The 18,434-nt window shown below is 38.1% G+C and overlaps 1 protein-coding gene across 25 annotated transcripts in view; it reads right to left on the reverse strand.

The window, feature by feature from the left end:
* The window catches only part of Ptpmeg2 (Protein tyrosine phosphatase Meg2), a 191,220-nt gene that overhangs the window by 29,056 nt on the left and 143,730 nt on the right, over nucleotides 1–18,434 (reverse strand). For 7 of the 25 annotated variants that reach the window (XM_067087943.1, XM_067087958.1, XM_067087938.1 and 4 more), the window contains one exon: nucleotides 16,837–16,860. The exons of 16 other annotated variants lie outside the window; for them this stretch is intronic. In XM_067087943.1, the coding sequence (XP_066944044.1) occupies nucleotides 16,837–16,860 (24 nt within the window). Of the gene's footprint in view, nucleotides 1–16,836; nucleotides 17,280–17,869; nucleotides 18,371–18,434 lie in introns of those variants that run through there. 2 more of the 25 variants (XM_067087957.1, XM_067087961.1) reach the window with 2 other exon arrangements.

Genomic DNA, 18,434 nt, shown 5'->3' on the forward strand with positions numbered 1-18,434 from the left:
TAAAGATGACATAAACTTCAATTCCCTTATGTAAACCATCAAACATGGAAAGAAAGAAGGGGAACGGAGGAGAAGAGGGAGTGAAGGAGAGGGGAGGGAGAGTGATGTAAAAGATCAAAAGGACAAAAGCCCGCAAACACACCTTTATATATACAGGTCAACGACTTACAGAAAGTGGAAAAGGAAAGTTACTGCGCTGTCATTTTGTTGTTGAAAATAATGACTCTCTCCCCTCATATATATATATATATATATATATATATATATATATATATATATATATATATATATATATATATAATTAAATTATTAAATTATTCAATTTATTAACCTGACCTGACACACACACGTATATATATATATATATATACACACACCCACGAAAGTGGCAGATCCTTAGAGAAACATCCTGCTCACATCTCTTAGTTACTAACAAAAACCTCTACAAATCAACGACTTGCATTCATATCAGCATTCACGGCTTCTTGCTACACAGCCTTACTCACGCCCATATTAATGTCAACTTCCCCATCTGGCAAAAACTTTTATGACTCGAAACAACTCATCGACTAAACTCTAAACCCTATGTCCTATACACACTCCACAATGCCACATAGATGTCATTAAATTTTTATAGGCTCACGTACGCCATAGATATTTTTTCCCTTGTTTTCACAGTAAAAACTACAGTTGGCCTTGACAGACAATTATCTTCTGCAATTTAGAAGGCATTTCCTCCAACAAGAGTCCACAAACTTCCACCAGACACTACAATGGCATGGGACACTGCGATTAAAAATTCCAAACCTTTGGCGTTTCCTTGGGCAGCAGTGACTAAGTAGGCAACTGCCTCTTAAAAACAGCACAGAAGCAGTCAATTCTATTCTGTAAGTGAAAGTAACAAATGTGACAAGAATTATCGGGACATGTCTTTCTTTGGTATATTGCGAAGTGTATGAGAGAACTTTGATTGAAAACGTCATCACAAACATAATACACTTCGCTATTTCCTTACATTAAATTCTGTAGACGCTTTACTCTGTAATCACTAACCTCAGTCTTTTCCCAGCGTTGGATTGAATTCCATCTTATCTGGGAAACACTTTCATTCATTTCCTTGCGGAGCCCAAACTTTTAGTGTAAAGCATATCCAAAAATGTTACTAAATAGGTTAGGCACCTGGTTATTGTGGATATTACTGTATACTAAATAGAACTGGTAAATGTAACTAATGGTAATAAATAGAACTGATGAAAGTAACTAATGGACACAATTTCAGTCTGTAACATGAAGGGAAAACCGTTGATATTTGTCAACGTGGTGGATATGGGTTAATTACGGCTCTAATGTGAGCTCCACAGATAAATGTGAGTCTTTGCTCAAGTATATCCTTACCCTCTTGGCAGTGAAAGGTCTAGGAAATGCCCTTAGTCTTCTAACTATAGTGAAATCAAATCCGACAAAAAGGAAGTATAATCTGTCCTGTCCTTCCATTACCTTTAAATTTCAAAGCTTTCAATGGAAAGTGTATCCAAAAATATCATGAAATAAGTTTAGAGGCATCAGCGGCTTTTCACAGATTAGTGGCCTGATCTGTAGCGATTACTAGCCAACGAATAGCAGATTCTATAGGAATATGATGATGAAAGTGATTCAGGTGTCCACACCTTTCCTCCTTGAAGAGGGTGGCTCTTGCAAGAATCACAACGGCATGGTTTTCTACTTTCATTCCATAGTGGTTGGGACATGGTTGAAACCCCGTGCAAAACGAGTCCTCTGCATCGGCAGTCGGGGCAGGATTACAAGGCTTTCAAATGCATCGCAGTACTATAACGTCAGATCTAAAATGTTTATCCTTTTAAAATGTAAAGAGAAAATGTTTATATATATATATATATATATATATATATATATATATATATATATATATATATATATATATATATATATATATATTATATAATATATATAATATAGTACTGCGATGCATTTGAAACCTTGTAATCCTGCCCCGACTGCCGATGCAGAGGACTCGTTTTGCACGGGGTTTCAACCATGTCCCAACCACTATGGAATGAAAGCAGAAAACCATGCCGTTGTGATTCTTGCAAGAGCCACCCTCTTCAAGGAGGAGAGGTGTGGACACCTGAACCACTTTCATCATCATATTCCTATAGAATCTGCTATTCGTTGGCTAGTAATCGCTACAGATCAGGTCACTAATCTGTGAAAAGCTCCAGTTTTAAAATAAAAACTGTCTGAAGTTGATTATTTTAGGACTTACAGACAAGCTATTTAACCTGACCTTTTAAATATGCATTCTGATAAAAACAATGCCCCAGCCAAATGCTCAACAACTGAAAAGTAAAATGTCCTAAAGGTCACACAGCAACGAACATTCACCAACGATTACTCCTGGGACATTAAAAAGAGGAAAAAGAATATGACTCAAGATAGTAATGACATTATTTTAATTCGAGTAAAAATTATACAAATGTCCAAAATTAGTGAAATAAGCACATTAACTGGAATTCTTTCCTCATCTCAGAAAATTAACTTAGCAAAACTGAATGCCTCAACTTCTGGATATCACGCAACCAGCAAGTCACTTAATTAACATTTCCGCTCTTTATAAAAAAAAAGCAAAGAAACAGAGAAGAAACCCAATGAACGGAGGTCTTCGTCTAGCCACCAATGTAAAAAAAAAAAAAACACCGATCATTTACCGCCAAGTGCATAATCTACAACCAGCTAATATCATCAGCCGAATAATCTCAGACCAGGTAGGACCAGGAAAAAGCAGCACCAAACATACCAACTAACTCGAGCATTGGATAGGAATTTCTCACTTTTGAACAATGGAGAGGACCAGGACCCACTTGCTTTTATAAGTGGCTTCCCACTTGATCCAAACCACATAAGTGAACCTTCGCGGTCATCACATAATGTGAACTCGTGCTACCGTCACATTATGGAGACCATCGGTGCCTCTACTCCTTTGCTGACCACACATAGACGTATGGCACTTGCGACATAAGGCACAGTAACAAATGCTAGGTATACGTGCGAGCAGGCAATTAATGTCAGCAAATGATTTACAACGCTCATATATCGCACACGAGGATTTTAGTGTCGGGGGCGTGACTACTCCAAAATCATATAACATGCGCTACTACATAAGGCGACAATTATTTAACGCATAATACCAATTACATAATGTTATTAATAAAAATGCTACTGAGAGTTAGGTTTCAAAATCAACTATTTAAAATGACGCTCTCACAACGCATTTTTTATATATTTCTTCACCTGTTGCGTAATGTCAACGAGCGCAGACGATGCAAAGAATCCCCCCCCCCCCTTGGAAAATATTACACTTTGCCTCAGGCAAGATAAACAAATAAATAAATAGGTAAACAAATAAATAATAAAGGACAGCTATTAACAGTGAATCTAGCCTCACTACGTAAAGGAAGAACGCTTCGAAGCACTCCAACAGTGGGAGTGCCAATTACGGCATTGGCTATTAATGTCACATGATCTCGCAACATCAATCATATTTTAAAACGCTACCAGCTTAGTCAGCTGTTAAGTTTTCCTGTCATATGAAGACTGGACATATAATCCAGTGAAGGCAACGTCTTAGGTTCAGCGAGATCAATTAGTCAAATTAAACCTCTAAAAATAACAACTGCACCAGCAGCAACAATGTGATATTTCTAACATCTGTGACGATGATGATAATAAACCGGATAACACACTTATAATAAGCAAATCAAATGGCCATGAGCAAATGTGTCTATTACTGTCATGACATGACCTTATTCCCTGACCCAGATCACTCCAAGCAGAGGAAGTGTGAATGCTTCAAGCCAGGTTTAAAAGCCTAATTACTACAGCAGGCAGATTAAAAACAGACTTCTACAGGCTGCAAGAATGAGCCTTCTAATAACACCTTATTCGTGTTAATAGAACCGTTATCGAATCAGCAATAACAGGTATTACTAAATAATAAATCATTAATGTAAACGATTAAAACAATTACAATGGCAAAATAGGTAGTAATAGTAGTAGCAGTAGACGCAGTGATACAACTACATAGTGATATGAAACTATCGTTCCGTCATCATGAGCCAAGCAATTTGCCAATTTCGATGCGCCAAAGGGTAAAGTAATAATAATAATGTTACCAAAAAGATAAGAAAACGAAAAATCATACGCTGCATAAACCTTTAGAGCAGAGAAGAAAGCACAGTATAACTGCTTCAACCTTGAAACCAAAGTATACAGTCAACTACGAAGATCTCACCTTTCTCCTCCTTTTCCTCCTTTCGTGATGGCAAGGTCTTTAAAAGCGATCAGGCTACGATAAGTAGCAAACTCGTTAAAACCAAAGGAAAATAATGGACGTCTGCACCACTCTCCCGAAAAAACGCGCGCGCGCACAGAGTCAGTAGACCGCACAACAGCATTCGTTTTGGCAGATATCAAAGAAACCTACAAGACAAAAGTCTAATACCCTTTCTTGCCTGTATCGGTTTAAACTCTCACGGTAGAAAAGTAAACAATTATCAACGTCTTTTAACATTTACTCTGCGGATCCTCTCTTCAAGTAAATAAATATTTCAAATGACCCTCATGTAAATGACCACAAGCAACCTTTCAAAGCTCTCCATACTTACGAAAAAAAACCTAAAACGTAATTCAGCTATGCTACCTAAATAAAGTAACTTGACAGCTAAATTGACAAACTTGAGTTCACTATAAAACGCACCTTTGGGATACATATAGCAGAAAGGAGCAAGACTAACCATATCACATATTTCTCTCTCTCTCTCTCTCTCTCTCTCTCTCATGATCCCACGAATAAAAGGCAAAGCAAAAGGCCTCGAAAACCATAAATGAAACAAGGGTAAACACCGGGGACCCTCTGAGCGATCCTCTACATGAAATACTCCCTCTTCTCGTTAATTTCATTTCAAGTCAATAAATCCGAAACGAAAGCATCGAAAACGCATTACCCGAATAATATCACCTCCAGCAATTCACATAACCGATAAAGCTAATTGAGTCAATTTTGCAAATGAGACTGTCTAATGTACGGCACTGTATGGAGTAAGGATACTAGGACGGTGGGGGGTTGGGTAGAATCACGTTATTCAATGAATTAGGGCCATTTCATTTAATGTCACCACAGACCTTGGCATCAGTTTCAGTTTAGGGGCTGTATGAAAATACAGTAAAGACCATTAGTTTACAACAAATGTTCATAAGTAACTAATTCATTCAAGAATTTAAGTAATGTACTTATATATATATATATATATATATATATATATATATATATATATATATATATATATATATATATATATATTAATATTACATTCATCGAGTAAATGTCCAAGACAACACTGTTAGTTTCACTAATATTTACTCCCTGACGAATTTAAAAATCAAAATCATGAGTTATGTGGTAATACGGTAATAAAAATCAATCAACAAACAGAAAGAGCAGTAAACATTAACGGTCATCATGTTCAGGGCATATCATCCAATGAGCAATTTCCCGCATTATGAGAAAAGAGCTGTGTGTCTACGGCCTCCAACCTTCCTTCCGTTCTACAGTGAAGATGCTTTTCCCTTGAAAACCCAAAGGCATATATCTGCCAAGATTCTTCGAAAACAAGGTCTCTCTCTCTCTCTCTCTCTCTCTGCCAAACCTTCGACCTATAGTATGTACCAGCGACTAAGTACATAATCTACTGCCTACGTCAAAATAGGCATACTGGAATTTTAGGGAAGAAGCCCATATCGTCTCTTCTGGTCCGGACTTGGGGACCTAACGATGATCATCCAGTTTGTGAGGCGAACTTGGCTACTAATGGCTCACTGAAGTTTACCAAAGCTAATGATATTAAAAATTGATGCTATGATCACAACGGCGAGAAAAATCACTTTTAACTGGTCGCCAAAGTACATAATATGGAAGCAATTAAACTGCGCTGTATAGTCAAAACACAAAGCAGATGGAGCCTTCCGCCACTGGTGAAACGCGCTACAGCCTTCAAAAAACATTACTATGGATTTGTAAACAGTTTGCGGATTAAAATGCAATTTCAGTGTCACTTGAAAAAACAGAAATCAAAGCATGACTGTCCAGCACATACCAAGTGGCGCATTTTTATACAAATGGTACAGATTAAAATCCTTTTAAATGAAGTAAGTGTCCCAGTAATGAAAAGCATGTAAATGTATTTTACAGACTATGGCCGCTGCAATGTCTGACGAAAAAACAAATATGTTAATCAGTGGAAGTTCAGGTAAGAATCCATACAATGCTTCCAAGTAACCTTCCCATATAGGTTTTTCTGCCATCGCTTGGGATATAGCAACTTTTCAAGGGATTCAATGGCAAAAATACCGAAAACTTATCGGATGATTATCAAAGAAATGTCTGCACTAAATAGTTATAATCCAGTATAAGATGTTAAAACATTCCATTTTAAGATACGGTAACAAAATTATACGAAAATATTCAATTAACTTCATAGTAACTGGTTCATGAAATACAATGCTGCAGTCCACAAGCCGGTAAAATTATACAAAAATATATACACAAACTTAGATTCATCAACTGTATAACTAACTAACTGAAAAAGTAAAGAAAGATTCGCAGTCTTGAGCAAAATTTCCTACTTTCTTGGGCCCCCCAACCCCCATCATCCAACAACAAAGAGGACTTAGGATGGCCAACAGGACCTCTTGAACAACATACGCGCCTTCTGAGAACTGATTCATCCTTATTCAAATTGGCTTTAGAAGTGACACACATCTCCAGTTAAATTTGCTCTTCAATACCAACCGTCCTACACAGCGAGATTTTATTGCCCAAAAATCTCTCTCTCTCTCTTAAACACACACATACAAACGACAGATTTTCATCCTATGAATATGTCACCATCAACTTCAGGGCTTACACAAAAATAAATATAAAAAAGATTTACAAATATTACTGCACCATGGAAAAAATAATTTGTCCTTTATTCGTACTCTTCACTCCCCTCCTTCACGTTCCATTACCAGGCACTTTCGACTATTTAGCCCACCCCATCTCTCTCCTCCACATTCTTTTTCATTAATATTTCATCAATGATTCTGCACTGCAAATCTTGAGACTACCCTTTTGCCTTCAAATGCATCCTTAATCTTAATTGCATCTTAATTCTCTCTCCTTTTCCCTGAAACACCTAACAACATGGCACTCACCAGCTACTATCCTCTCAATTAAAAAGCGAACAGCACCACCGAATTTTCCGTCACGCTTAACCTCCTTAATTCCACTTCCAAACAGAAACAGGTGGAGGAAGCTCATTAAAAACATCGACCCCGACTATGGATTGAGCAGAGAGGAAGAACAACCTTAACATAATCTGAGTGCAAGAGCTCCCAATCTGACAACAGAGCATGGATAACGCAACAGCAAATTCTTCCAACCCACGTTGCAAAAGGCAAATACCATTACTTCAGATTACTTATAAAAGTAACATAAATAACCCTTCATTCATTTCTGCTGGTAATGTCATTCAACCGTTCCGCCAACCCCACCCTCCAGCGCCCGGGGAGTAACTGTCTGAACTCAACTTACTGGACTGTCTCAATACCTACCCCACAGTAGACATTTTTCCAACACTAAATGTTCCTGAATCTCCTCCTTGATAAACTGCTTTGTGATGCTGGAGATCAGGTCTATGATCCCATCGCAGGATAATTTCATATTTACCTGCCGCATCAAACCAATTTCAAAGCCTGATACGACTTTCAATAATCAGTTCACATGCTGAGAAATCTCCGTTTTACAGGCTTCTCCCTCTCCACTTCTTATCCCTATGCAATTTTCCTTGACCATAAACATCCCATCCCCCTTCCTCTCAACCCCTCTGTCCTATTCCATGTTTTTTTTTATTATCTCTCATCGACCTTCCAGCATCACTCATGGAAGCATTAAAACAGAAATCCGTTAATGCTACCACCAAATTTATTTCAGTGAAAAATCGACTCGGCCACGTAAATGCAGTACACTGTCAACAAACACAAATACATTCTCCAAGTGAACAGTAAGAGGTATAAACTACTACTCCATACAAATACATTCACCAACTGAATAGCTATAGGGATGAAAAACTCCTCCTCCTCCTCTTCCAAGAAACAGTACAGACTCAAACTACCACACAACCCTAAATTATTGGACCAGCCACTCCCCCCGCCTCACAACCCCAATTTCCAGATGATGGTTTACTATTAAACAGTATAAATCTAATCTGATAAATTACATGGATAGACAAATAAGAGACGGTAGACAGATACTACACACCAATATTGCATAACAAACTTTTCTTCATTTTCTTTTCATTTACCTTTTCCCAGTCAAGCAGCTAGCTTTCTCCAATTCTCGGAAAATTCTTCCAGCACAGAGGACCTAATCAAAGACGAGCACTTTTCATTTTCCAGAGTTATCGAAGCAAGGCTCTTTCCACTACGTGAAAAGCACGTCACCTGAGGAAATTCTCTCTCTCTCTCTCTCTCTCTCTCTCTCTCTCTCTCTCTCTCTCTCTCTCTCTCTCTCTCTCTCTCTCTCTCTCTCTGTCGATGCAGTCATTTGTCTGTCGTTGCTTTAGGTCGCCATTAGGATGGAGAGACAGGAGGAGAGAGAAAGCGTTCATTTTCCTTCAAAATATATACCATACCATAATTAAGAAAAGGGAGGCCATTCACGAGGTAAACCTCTTCCCTGTAAGAGAGGAGCCGTTCATCAAGCCTGCCTTCTTCTCTCCTATTACCGTATTCACCACGTTTTAAAGAGTATTTAGTTGATGTGTGGCTACGGTGTGGGACACTTCCCTTATTTTTACCTTGGGACCCCAGGGGAGGCCATGTACAGTCTTTAAGGATCAATTACGTCTTTATGCCCTATGGTTTAATACTCTCTCTCTCTCTCTCTCTCTCTCTCTCTCTCTCTCTCTCTTTTTTCTCTTTCTCTCTCGATTTTTTTGTATTTCTTTTCAGAGAAAACTAAAGAAAAGGTTTGTCAGTGAAAACTAAAGAAAAGCTTCATGTCAGTAAGAAGAGAGAGAGAGAGAGAGAGAGAGAGAGAGAGAGAGAGAGAGAGAGAGAGAGATTCATAAAAGGCTTTATGTCAGTAGAAAACAAAAGAGGGAAGGTGGAAAGAATGGGGAAAAATGATAAAAGGCTTTGAATCAATGAAAAACAAAAGGAGAGAGAGAGAGAGAGAGAGAGAGAGAGAGAGAGAGAGAGAGAGAGAGAGAGAGAGAGAGAGTTTTGCCAGTGAAAACTAAAGAAAAGTTTCATGTCAGTAAGAAGAGAGAGAGAGCGAGCTTGCAACGTCTGTACTATACTTGAACCTCACATGCCCTACAAAGGACGGAATGTCAAAAAAGAGAGAGAACTTGCGTGGGAACGCAGAGTGAAAATGCCTTCGAAGAATATCATCTCAATAGCGACCTGGATCCTCTCCAAAAACGCCACTGAAACTAACCCCCCTCCCCCGACATCCCACGCCCATCCCAACCCCCATCAGTTCATTTTCCCTAAATTGGGCGGGCCACTCGATCGATAGGTTCCTGTAACGCCAAATTCATGTTTTCCATTCAATAATGCATGGGCAAGGCAGGAAGAATAATTTCTTATCAAAATCCTTTTTAGGAAAATATTTGGCAACGGATAATAAATACTGACAGATTATCAATGACATATACATCTATGTAAGTTAATTTACGTTACAACCGATATTTCTTACTACGCAATACTTCTATAAATCGTGGGACAAAATTAATGTAAGTGCATAACTGTATGAAACTAAGCAAGTTAAAACCGGATTAAATCACATCCGTTCTTGTAACCTACATCCACCAAAACCCAACACCGATGCGCGAACGCAAGATTAGCCTAAGCGCGGTTGTTTCAAAAACGCGAAACGACTCTAAAACCACACAATCAAACTCCACATGAAATAAGACGGAATTTTCTGTGACCTTTCCCCAGTCAAAAACGTGCCAACTCGAATCCGTTGAAGAATTATGTATTTATTCTCGAAGCTAATAAAAGCATAACAAGATGCAATAAAACAAGTCAATTTTGCAGACACTATTTGGCTTGGAAGAAAAATGTGTAAAGAAAAACACTAATGTACGAAATTTCTTCGTAACGGAAGCATCAAACTGAAGCGGAACTCCCAGAATATGTATTCTGGGAAAAGGTTATTATGCTCCGGTGGCGCAATTTACAGTAACGAGAAAATGAAAAAGCAAGAGCACGATTTACATGAAAATATTTCAACGAAAACAACAGTCAAAATAAATCATGATATCAGCTACAATCGCCAATGTAAAAATGATACAAAATATAAGTTAAAAATTATAAAAACCGAAAGCAAATAATTCAATTACAATAACTGTGCAAAGAACAATACTTGAAGAATGTTATTATATACTGCAAGAAAAGAAAAGAAAAACTGTTACAGTCGAATATTTAAGCAGAAACGGGTCATTTGTCAGTAGCACAAGGCTACAAATATTTCCCAACATTACTGCAGCTAAGCTTTGCTTACCAGCTGTTTGGTCTAGAGAATCGTTATCCTTTTTGCGTCAGTCAGGCGCAAGCCAAGCAATGAAAGCATTTGCCTTCAAATTATTCATGACGTCAATGGAACAAAATTCGCAGTGGGTACGATGCACGACAACAAAATATGTTTAGTGGAACACACGACTTGGCACTTCGACGTGCATTATATTTGACCTCTAAGGCTTTTGTGTACATGACTTGGATGACTTGTGTATACAGATTACAAAGGTATACGTACCGCATGATTTTGGGGAGTTTTGTGATCAACACATGACTTACACAGATTTTGTACGCAATCACATAAAAAAAAAACTTGACATTATCCCAAGTTATTTCGTGCACGCCTTCGTGTTATTCAAAACACATAACGTCAAAATGTTTCCCACAAATTATATCTAATAATCATAACCCAAAAAAGGGGGTGAGTGGATCATGTGCTATTTCATGAAATTTACGTGACAAGTGTGAAAATAAAAGAAAAAACTATGTGGCATACAGTGACCTATAAAAAGCTTGTGACGGAATCAATATAAAGAGAATGCGCACGGTGAGGAAGATATATGGTACAGAAAGTAAGTCGAGTGCAATCAAGTTTTTGGGATAAAACGAAAGCATGTGTTTAGAGTAAGTAGACGGGAAACTCACTTGTGTGTACGGGATTGAGACAAGAATGTAACGTCTCCATGGCTGTTCAATATCCTGAAGGACAGAGTGAAGCAAGAAGTGAAAAAAAGAACATGAAATGCAATTGCAAAGTTGGGGGTAAGAAAATGAGTCACGAATGGAATGTGAAATGATCGATGCTTGCAGGTGATATAGTTATAATGGACATCACAGATGCTAGTAAAAGTGTTTGTAAATGTTTGTAAGAGAACAGCGAACTGATGAATCAATGAAGGTAACAGGGTATGTGCAAACGATTGGGAGAAACTAGGAGTGTCCACAGCAGCCAAGGAAGTGAAGTATAAGATATTGAATGCAAATTAAATAATAAAAAAAAAGTTCTAGCTGTCAAATGAATGGTCTGTGTCGTATATGATACATAATAAAAGTTAAAAAGGCGAGAATCTGGAGATCCGTACATGTGGCCAGAGGGTTACTGTTCGTGAAAAGATGGGTCTGAAAGGTCTGAGGTAATCTGGTCGTGTTTAAAAGAAGAACTATCAGAAACGAATAATTAACATCCAGGAAAATGACACTCATGAGACGTCCACAAATTATATCTAATAATCATCACCAAGGATGAGGGTGAGTGGATCATGTGCTTTTTTATGATATTTACCTGAGAAGTGTGAAAATAAAGGAAAAAACTATGTGGCCTACAGTGACCTATAAAAAGCTGGGGATGGAATCAATATAAAGGCAATGTGCAAGGTGTGGAAGACATATGGTATAGAAAGTAAGTTGAGTGCAATCAAAATGGTATAGTGTGTGTGTGTGTGTGTGTGTGTGTGTGTGTGTGTGTGTGTGTGTGTGTGTGTGTGTGTGTGTGTTTGGTGGAAAGGAGGGGGGGGGGGTTTGTCAGCGTTGCTGATAGGCATTCTGTAGTTACATGAAGCAGGTAATTTAAAGGAAGCTGTCTGCAAAGGGGGTTCACTCAAGATTGAGTATTTAAAACTCTGAATGTGGCAGCGACTGTTGTGCTGCTTATATATATATTATATATTACAAATGCAAAACGACACATGGAATTAATATTAAATATGAATATACCTGGAAATATGTGAAGGAAGTAAAGTGTCCTGGAACACTCCCTCAAGCGGAAGGCCAAGACATAGTGTAGTCTGGCTCACAAACCAATATTTGAAAACTGTACAGTAGATACGGTCAAGAAAGCTGAATATGGCACACAATACCTGACGTAGTGTTGCCCACTGAGCTTATGACTTACATGTGTTTTTATGTATACCTAATAATGACAACCTGTTCCAAACATACCAAGATATTTAGAGGCTGGTTAGAAAAGACTTGGATTTTGTGCAAAAGATATGAACCAAAGTATTCTGTACCCATTCCTTCAAAAAGAATTCATGTACATTACAAGACTTGCATGAATGCAATATAAACCATCTCATTCTCATGAGTGCGATGCAACTTTATTACTGATTCTGTCACGAGACGCAAACTATCACAAAAAACCATGAATTCCAACATCACACCTCATGATGTCTGTTTTTCACTGCTCCGTGTGCAGCACGCAGCTTGCACAAGCTTTCGCATAACATATGACCCCAGTAAGGGATTATGCACGGCACCAGGGTATTTGTGCTCAACGTAAAAATTTCAAGGATTTAAGCGGGGCAATCAAAACTCTAAAGGATCTGCGTCAAACGAATTTCTGACTGACTCGAACATAAAACATTAAAGCATAAAGCCAGACTTTCCCGGGATCGTTTACAAAACACTATATACATTTAGAGGGCTGGTGAAAACCCAATACTCTCAATGGGTTCACTGAAATATAGTATAAGTACTCAATGATGCAAACAAAATAACTTCCAAAAGATTCTCGAACAAAAAATACAAATACTCAAGTGTACAGTATATACTGAATAAATACTTTACACAGCATACGTATAAAAAAATCTAAAAACACATTTTGTTAGGCTTAAACCAGCTAGAAGCAATATTGCTAACACTGAGAAGAACAAATAAAACTACAATCACAATATGGAGCAATGACAAATACGTTGGGACAGACAATTTCCAATTCCCAATCTCCTCTCAGCCGCACCTTCTCAATTCAATTTTGTATGAGTTTGTCATCACCATGTCAGCTCTCACTCTATTTCTATCTGACAGAACCTATCAACTCATACAAGCATACAAGACTTTTTGTCAAAAATTCTATCATGAAAATGAATATACTAGTAACCAGATTCTTATCATGAAAATAAGCCTTAAAACACACACACACACACACAGACACACCCATGCAGAGTTCTTTCATAAAAGTTGTTCATATACAATCGTATTAGGTTCAATAGCAGAGCACCCCTTTTACACCGTAGTTACTTCTACTGTAGAACTGACTCGTGTCTTCTTGGATGATAAGGCTCTCTTATTTCATTACATCTTTTCCTCCATCCGTTTCCTGGATGATAAGGTTCTCCTTCTATTTCAATACCTTTTTCCCTCCATCTACACAATACTTTCTTGATTCCTTACTACTGTACTCCTTCCACCAAGCATTTTCGATATACACAAAAATTTTCATCATCTTTCAGACCTCTATTTTCACCACGTGACTAAACTAATTCGAGGTACTCCATTGGATGCTTTCACTTATATTGAACTTTTTACCACAACCTGTGTCATATCTATGAATTTTTCTTCCTTTCAACGCCCCCCTTCTTACTCTGCATATGCTACCAACCACCACATCTCTACAGATTATATCTTTCTGCCCTTACTAACGTTCACCACCACCACACTTCCATGGAAGAAAGTCGGCTAAACAATCCCTACATGCCTTTCGACGTTTCCTTACATAAGCGCTCCAACTACCTTCAATACCCTTTGCAAAGATCCTGCTATCTTCCTTGCTTCCAATCTTCCATTACACTTCTCTCATTCTACCATCATCTGATTTATTTAATCCTCAATACTAACAATGCTAACATCAGCCACTCCAAACATCAATTTAACTTATCGCACAAGATGTATAAGCATCTGTATTTTTAGACTCTTCTCAACCTCCATCCGGAAAGATATTAAACAGCTTTTAAGGCAATTCACCACAGTGTGAGACCCACTTTTCATCAAATCAGACAATCATCTCATACTTCAATACATACTTAAATTTTCATTGAAAAATTAATTGTCAGCTAATTACCATTGCACCACGTATAAGCTAGAATCAATATGAACTCTATTATCTACCCTGAGCATTCTCTACGACTGTCCACAACACAAGCGGCTTTTTACTTTACTCACACAGCCAGACTATTGCATGGGGTCAGAGACCTCAAACCAAACTGAAATTGCCAAAAAGGTTAATGCCATGAAGCCACCCCTGTAAAAGGAAATGTCGTATAGTTATACATACATACATACATACATACATACATACATACATACATACATACATACACACAATATATCAATATATACAGTATATATATGTATATGTATGTATGTATATACAATATATATATATATATATATATATATATATATATATATATATATATATATATATATATATATACTGAATCACGAAAGTATGGAACGTGATGAGTATATAAATAAAGGCAATGACACGAAGGAAAGAGAAACAACGGAGTGGTGCTAGGCCTTTCGAGTTATTGTCCTTTACTTAGCAGTTTGCCTTTATATATATATATATATATATATATATATATATATATATATATATATATATATATATACAGTATATATATATATATATATATATATATATATACATATATATATACATATACACACACATATATATATATATATATATATATATATATATATATATATATATATATATATATATATATATATATATATATATATATATTATATATATATATTAAACAGGATCTAAAATAAAATAATTTCGTAAGCAAACTCAGGAAAGTGGCATGAAACTAATGTTAAAAAGGTTCATATAACTAACTGAACGAGTTTTTGTTCCAAATTCCAAGTAAAATTACCTCTCCCTCGACAGGGAAGGTAATCAGAAAACACAAAAAGTAACCCGTTATTTCAAAGTACGACCTAAGACAAAGCAACCTCACATGAGAACTCGAGGTAAAAAAGCTAACATGGGACCCAATAAATTTATTTTACATTAACAGGTCACGAATACAGTAAAGTACTGAGAAACGCTCTTTCACAATGTTAAATCACTTTTTAAGACAACCTTTAAGTTATAAAGGGTAACACAATTAACATAAGCACGGAAACACATATCGTTAAGGAAGACATTAATACATTAGGATATGTTCCATAAATAGTATACAAGAGAGAAATTAATAAGCAATCAAAATGTAATGACAAAATTTAACCACATGATGCAAAGGGATACTTAAACAAAATCTCTATAAATACTGCCAATACCATTTTTATAAAATATTTGAGAAGACAGGTTAAAATTACTTGATGACAAACATCGTAGCTCTTAGACCTAGAGACTCAATAGAATAAGTAAAGGGTCTCGAAAAAAATGTCAGGCCATGCTATAGCCTACCTCAATCCACATTTCCGTACCGAATGCCAACTCCCCTACCTACCCAAAGTCCCCTCGCCAACACCCCAACCCCGACACAATGTGGGTCTGTGTTTGTGTCTAAGGGAGTTGCATATTTTCTCCAGGACGGTGTCGTAATCAATTTCTGACAAAATTACTTGTAAATTATGTTGTAACTTGTGTCGAAAGAGACCTACACGAGAGAGAGAGAGAGAGAGAGAGAGAGAGAGAGAGAGAGAGAGAGAGAGAGAGAGAGAGAGAGATATGGCGGGAAAATAATTAAGAATAATTAAGATAACTAGTTGGTGAACACTAAATGGGGTCATGAGATAGATTTCTTATCATCAATTACTTACAATGAAAAGTAACACAACTTTATAACCAATGTCACTGATGCGAAGTGATGAGTTCTGTAACAAAAAGAAATGGTTTACCTAGAAATGAAAAATTTGTTGAGAATTCTAATATTAGTTCTCGCAGACATCGAGCATTGCATGCAACATAGCATAATCCTTTGAGGAGACCACATAGAAATCAACATTAAATTTGATAACAGTAACAACAATGATGCAGCACCAAAAACTGCCACATAAATAGCATCAACAATAAAAATGCTGAAGCATTCACTGCATTGGCCAACGTACAAAACTTCAAGACAAACAGCTCAATCCTGAAAGGGAGGCAACGAACAAAGAAACAACTAATGACTACTACTTTCTGCTACTCCTACCATTTCTACTACTACTCCTACTACTACTATTCAGCGAAAGTTCACTCAAAGAGAAAAGAATGAGGGGAGGAGCAGATGAGATGCTAAGAGGGAGGCACAGGGGTAGAGCAGAAATGGCGTAGGGGAGGGAGGATGGAGGACGGGGAGGAGGGAGTGGTTTGTGTGTAAAGGAAGGAAGGAAGGGAGGGGAGGGGGAGATGGAAGGGGGGGAGGGCTAGGGATATCAAGAGATGAAGTTAAAGACGATGTATCTCCGACTCACCTTCCTATGGTTAGTCCTCATAGCCTGCAAGATATAGATACAAATAAAGATGGGTACATCTTTATCTTACGGTGGATGGTGGTTGCCGTAGGCCTCCTATACGGATAAAAACTGTTACACAAGCCTACATGCATCATCATGTCTTTTGTGATTAGCTTAACGCTTCAAATTAACATGGCCTGTTTTATTATTCCTTTTTCAAAAATGGGTTTAGCTATCATAAGCAACATTTGGAGAGGATTAAGTCATATGAGAGGGGCAGCACTATTCCCGTCTTAAAAGTGGTGTAACACTTGAAATTCTATTCTACACTTTTTTTTGCTGGCTGCTGTTAACAGCTAGATACTACAGGCACAGTCTAGTTCTACTAAAATAACAGTCAAAATAAAAAAAAGAACACATAAACGGTAAAGTCACAGCATCTTTTGATTATTTGTTCTTTTCTGCAACGGAAAAAACACTAACTTAGAATTAATCCCTTATGAAACACTCTTGTTACCAAAGCATATTTCTCATTATTTTTCATTGTGGAGGCGTAACACTTGCCAATGTGTCAACTTCAATTATTAATGGACAACTGACTTTGCCAAGTCAAAATGGATTCTTTCTTTCTTTAATCTTTCTTCCTTCCTTTCTCATACACATACAAATACAAAACAGACTGGCGAAATGTCCCAATTCCACACACACACACACATCACGAATGAACTCGAGAGAGGAGAGACAGTGAGAGAAAAGGGGGAGAGAGAGAGAGAGAGAGAGAGAGAGAGAGAGAGAGAGAGAGAGAGAGAGAGAGAGAGAGAGAGAGAGAGCTTACAACACTGACATCCCGTATCCTACAAAGGAGAGTAGTCACAAAAATGGAAAATCCCGTAAGCATGGCTGGAGACAAGACAATGTCTAGACCCTGCCCATTGTAACTACAGGATTGCTAGCCACATCCATTGAGGCCCCAACTCTCTCTCTCTCTCTCTCTCTCTCTCTCTCTCTCTCTCTCTCTCTCTCCACGAAAGAAACGTAACACTGCACATACACACTATGCCGGAGTTCATGGTAGAGGCGACGGAGGAACATGGGTCCCCAGTCGGTGTCGGTGGTTGGAGAAACAGGAGTAGACAGTTTTTGGACGGACAAGACCCGAGTCTCCCTCGATCCGTCTATCAGATACGTATCCCGGGAGAGGCAGAGGAGGAGGAGGAGGAGGAAAGGATGACAGGAGGAGGAGGGGGAGGAGGAGGAGGAAAGGATGACAGGAGGAGGGGGAGGAGGAGGAAGGCTTTTATCCGTTTTGAGATTAGAGACGGGTCTTCAGGGATCGATTTTCGGAGGGATCGTCACTTAGGAGACACCCAGGACCAAAACGCCCTTACAACAATAAGCCACAGAGAGAGCACCCACCGTCTCACCCGTCACGCCCACGCGCTCATACACACACGCACGCACGCACACAACAGCCGTGGTTGGCACCACAGCGCCCGCACGCCCACCACTGGCACTGAGCACACACTGAGGAACACCCGGACGCACCTCTACGCTACCAACAAACTCACGCACTCACAACCAAGCACGTCGAACTCGGAACTCACACGCGCACGCAC

The sequence above is a fragment of the Macrobrachium rosenbergii genome, chromosome 44 (genome assembly GCF_040412425.1).
Source record: "Macrobrachium rosenbergii isolate ZJJX-2024 chromosome 44, ASM4041242v1, whole genome shotgun sequence".
Taxonomy (NCBI): Eukaryota; Metazoa; Arthropoda; class Malacostraca; order Decapoda; family Palaemonidae; genus Macrobrachium; species Macrobrachium rosenbergii.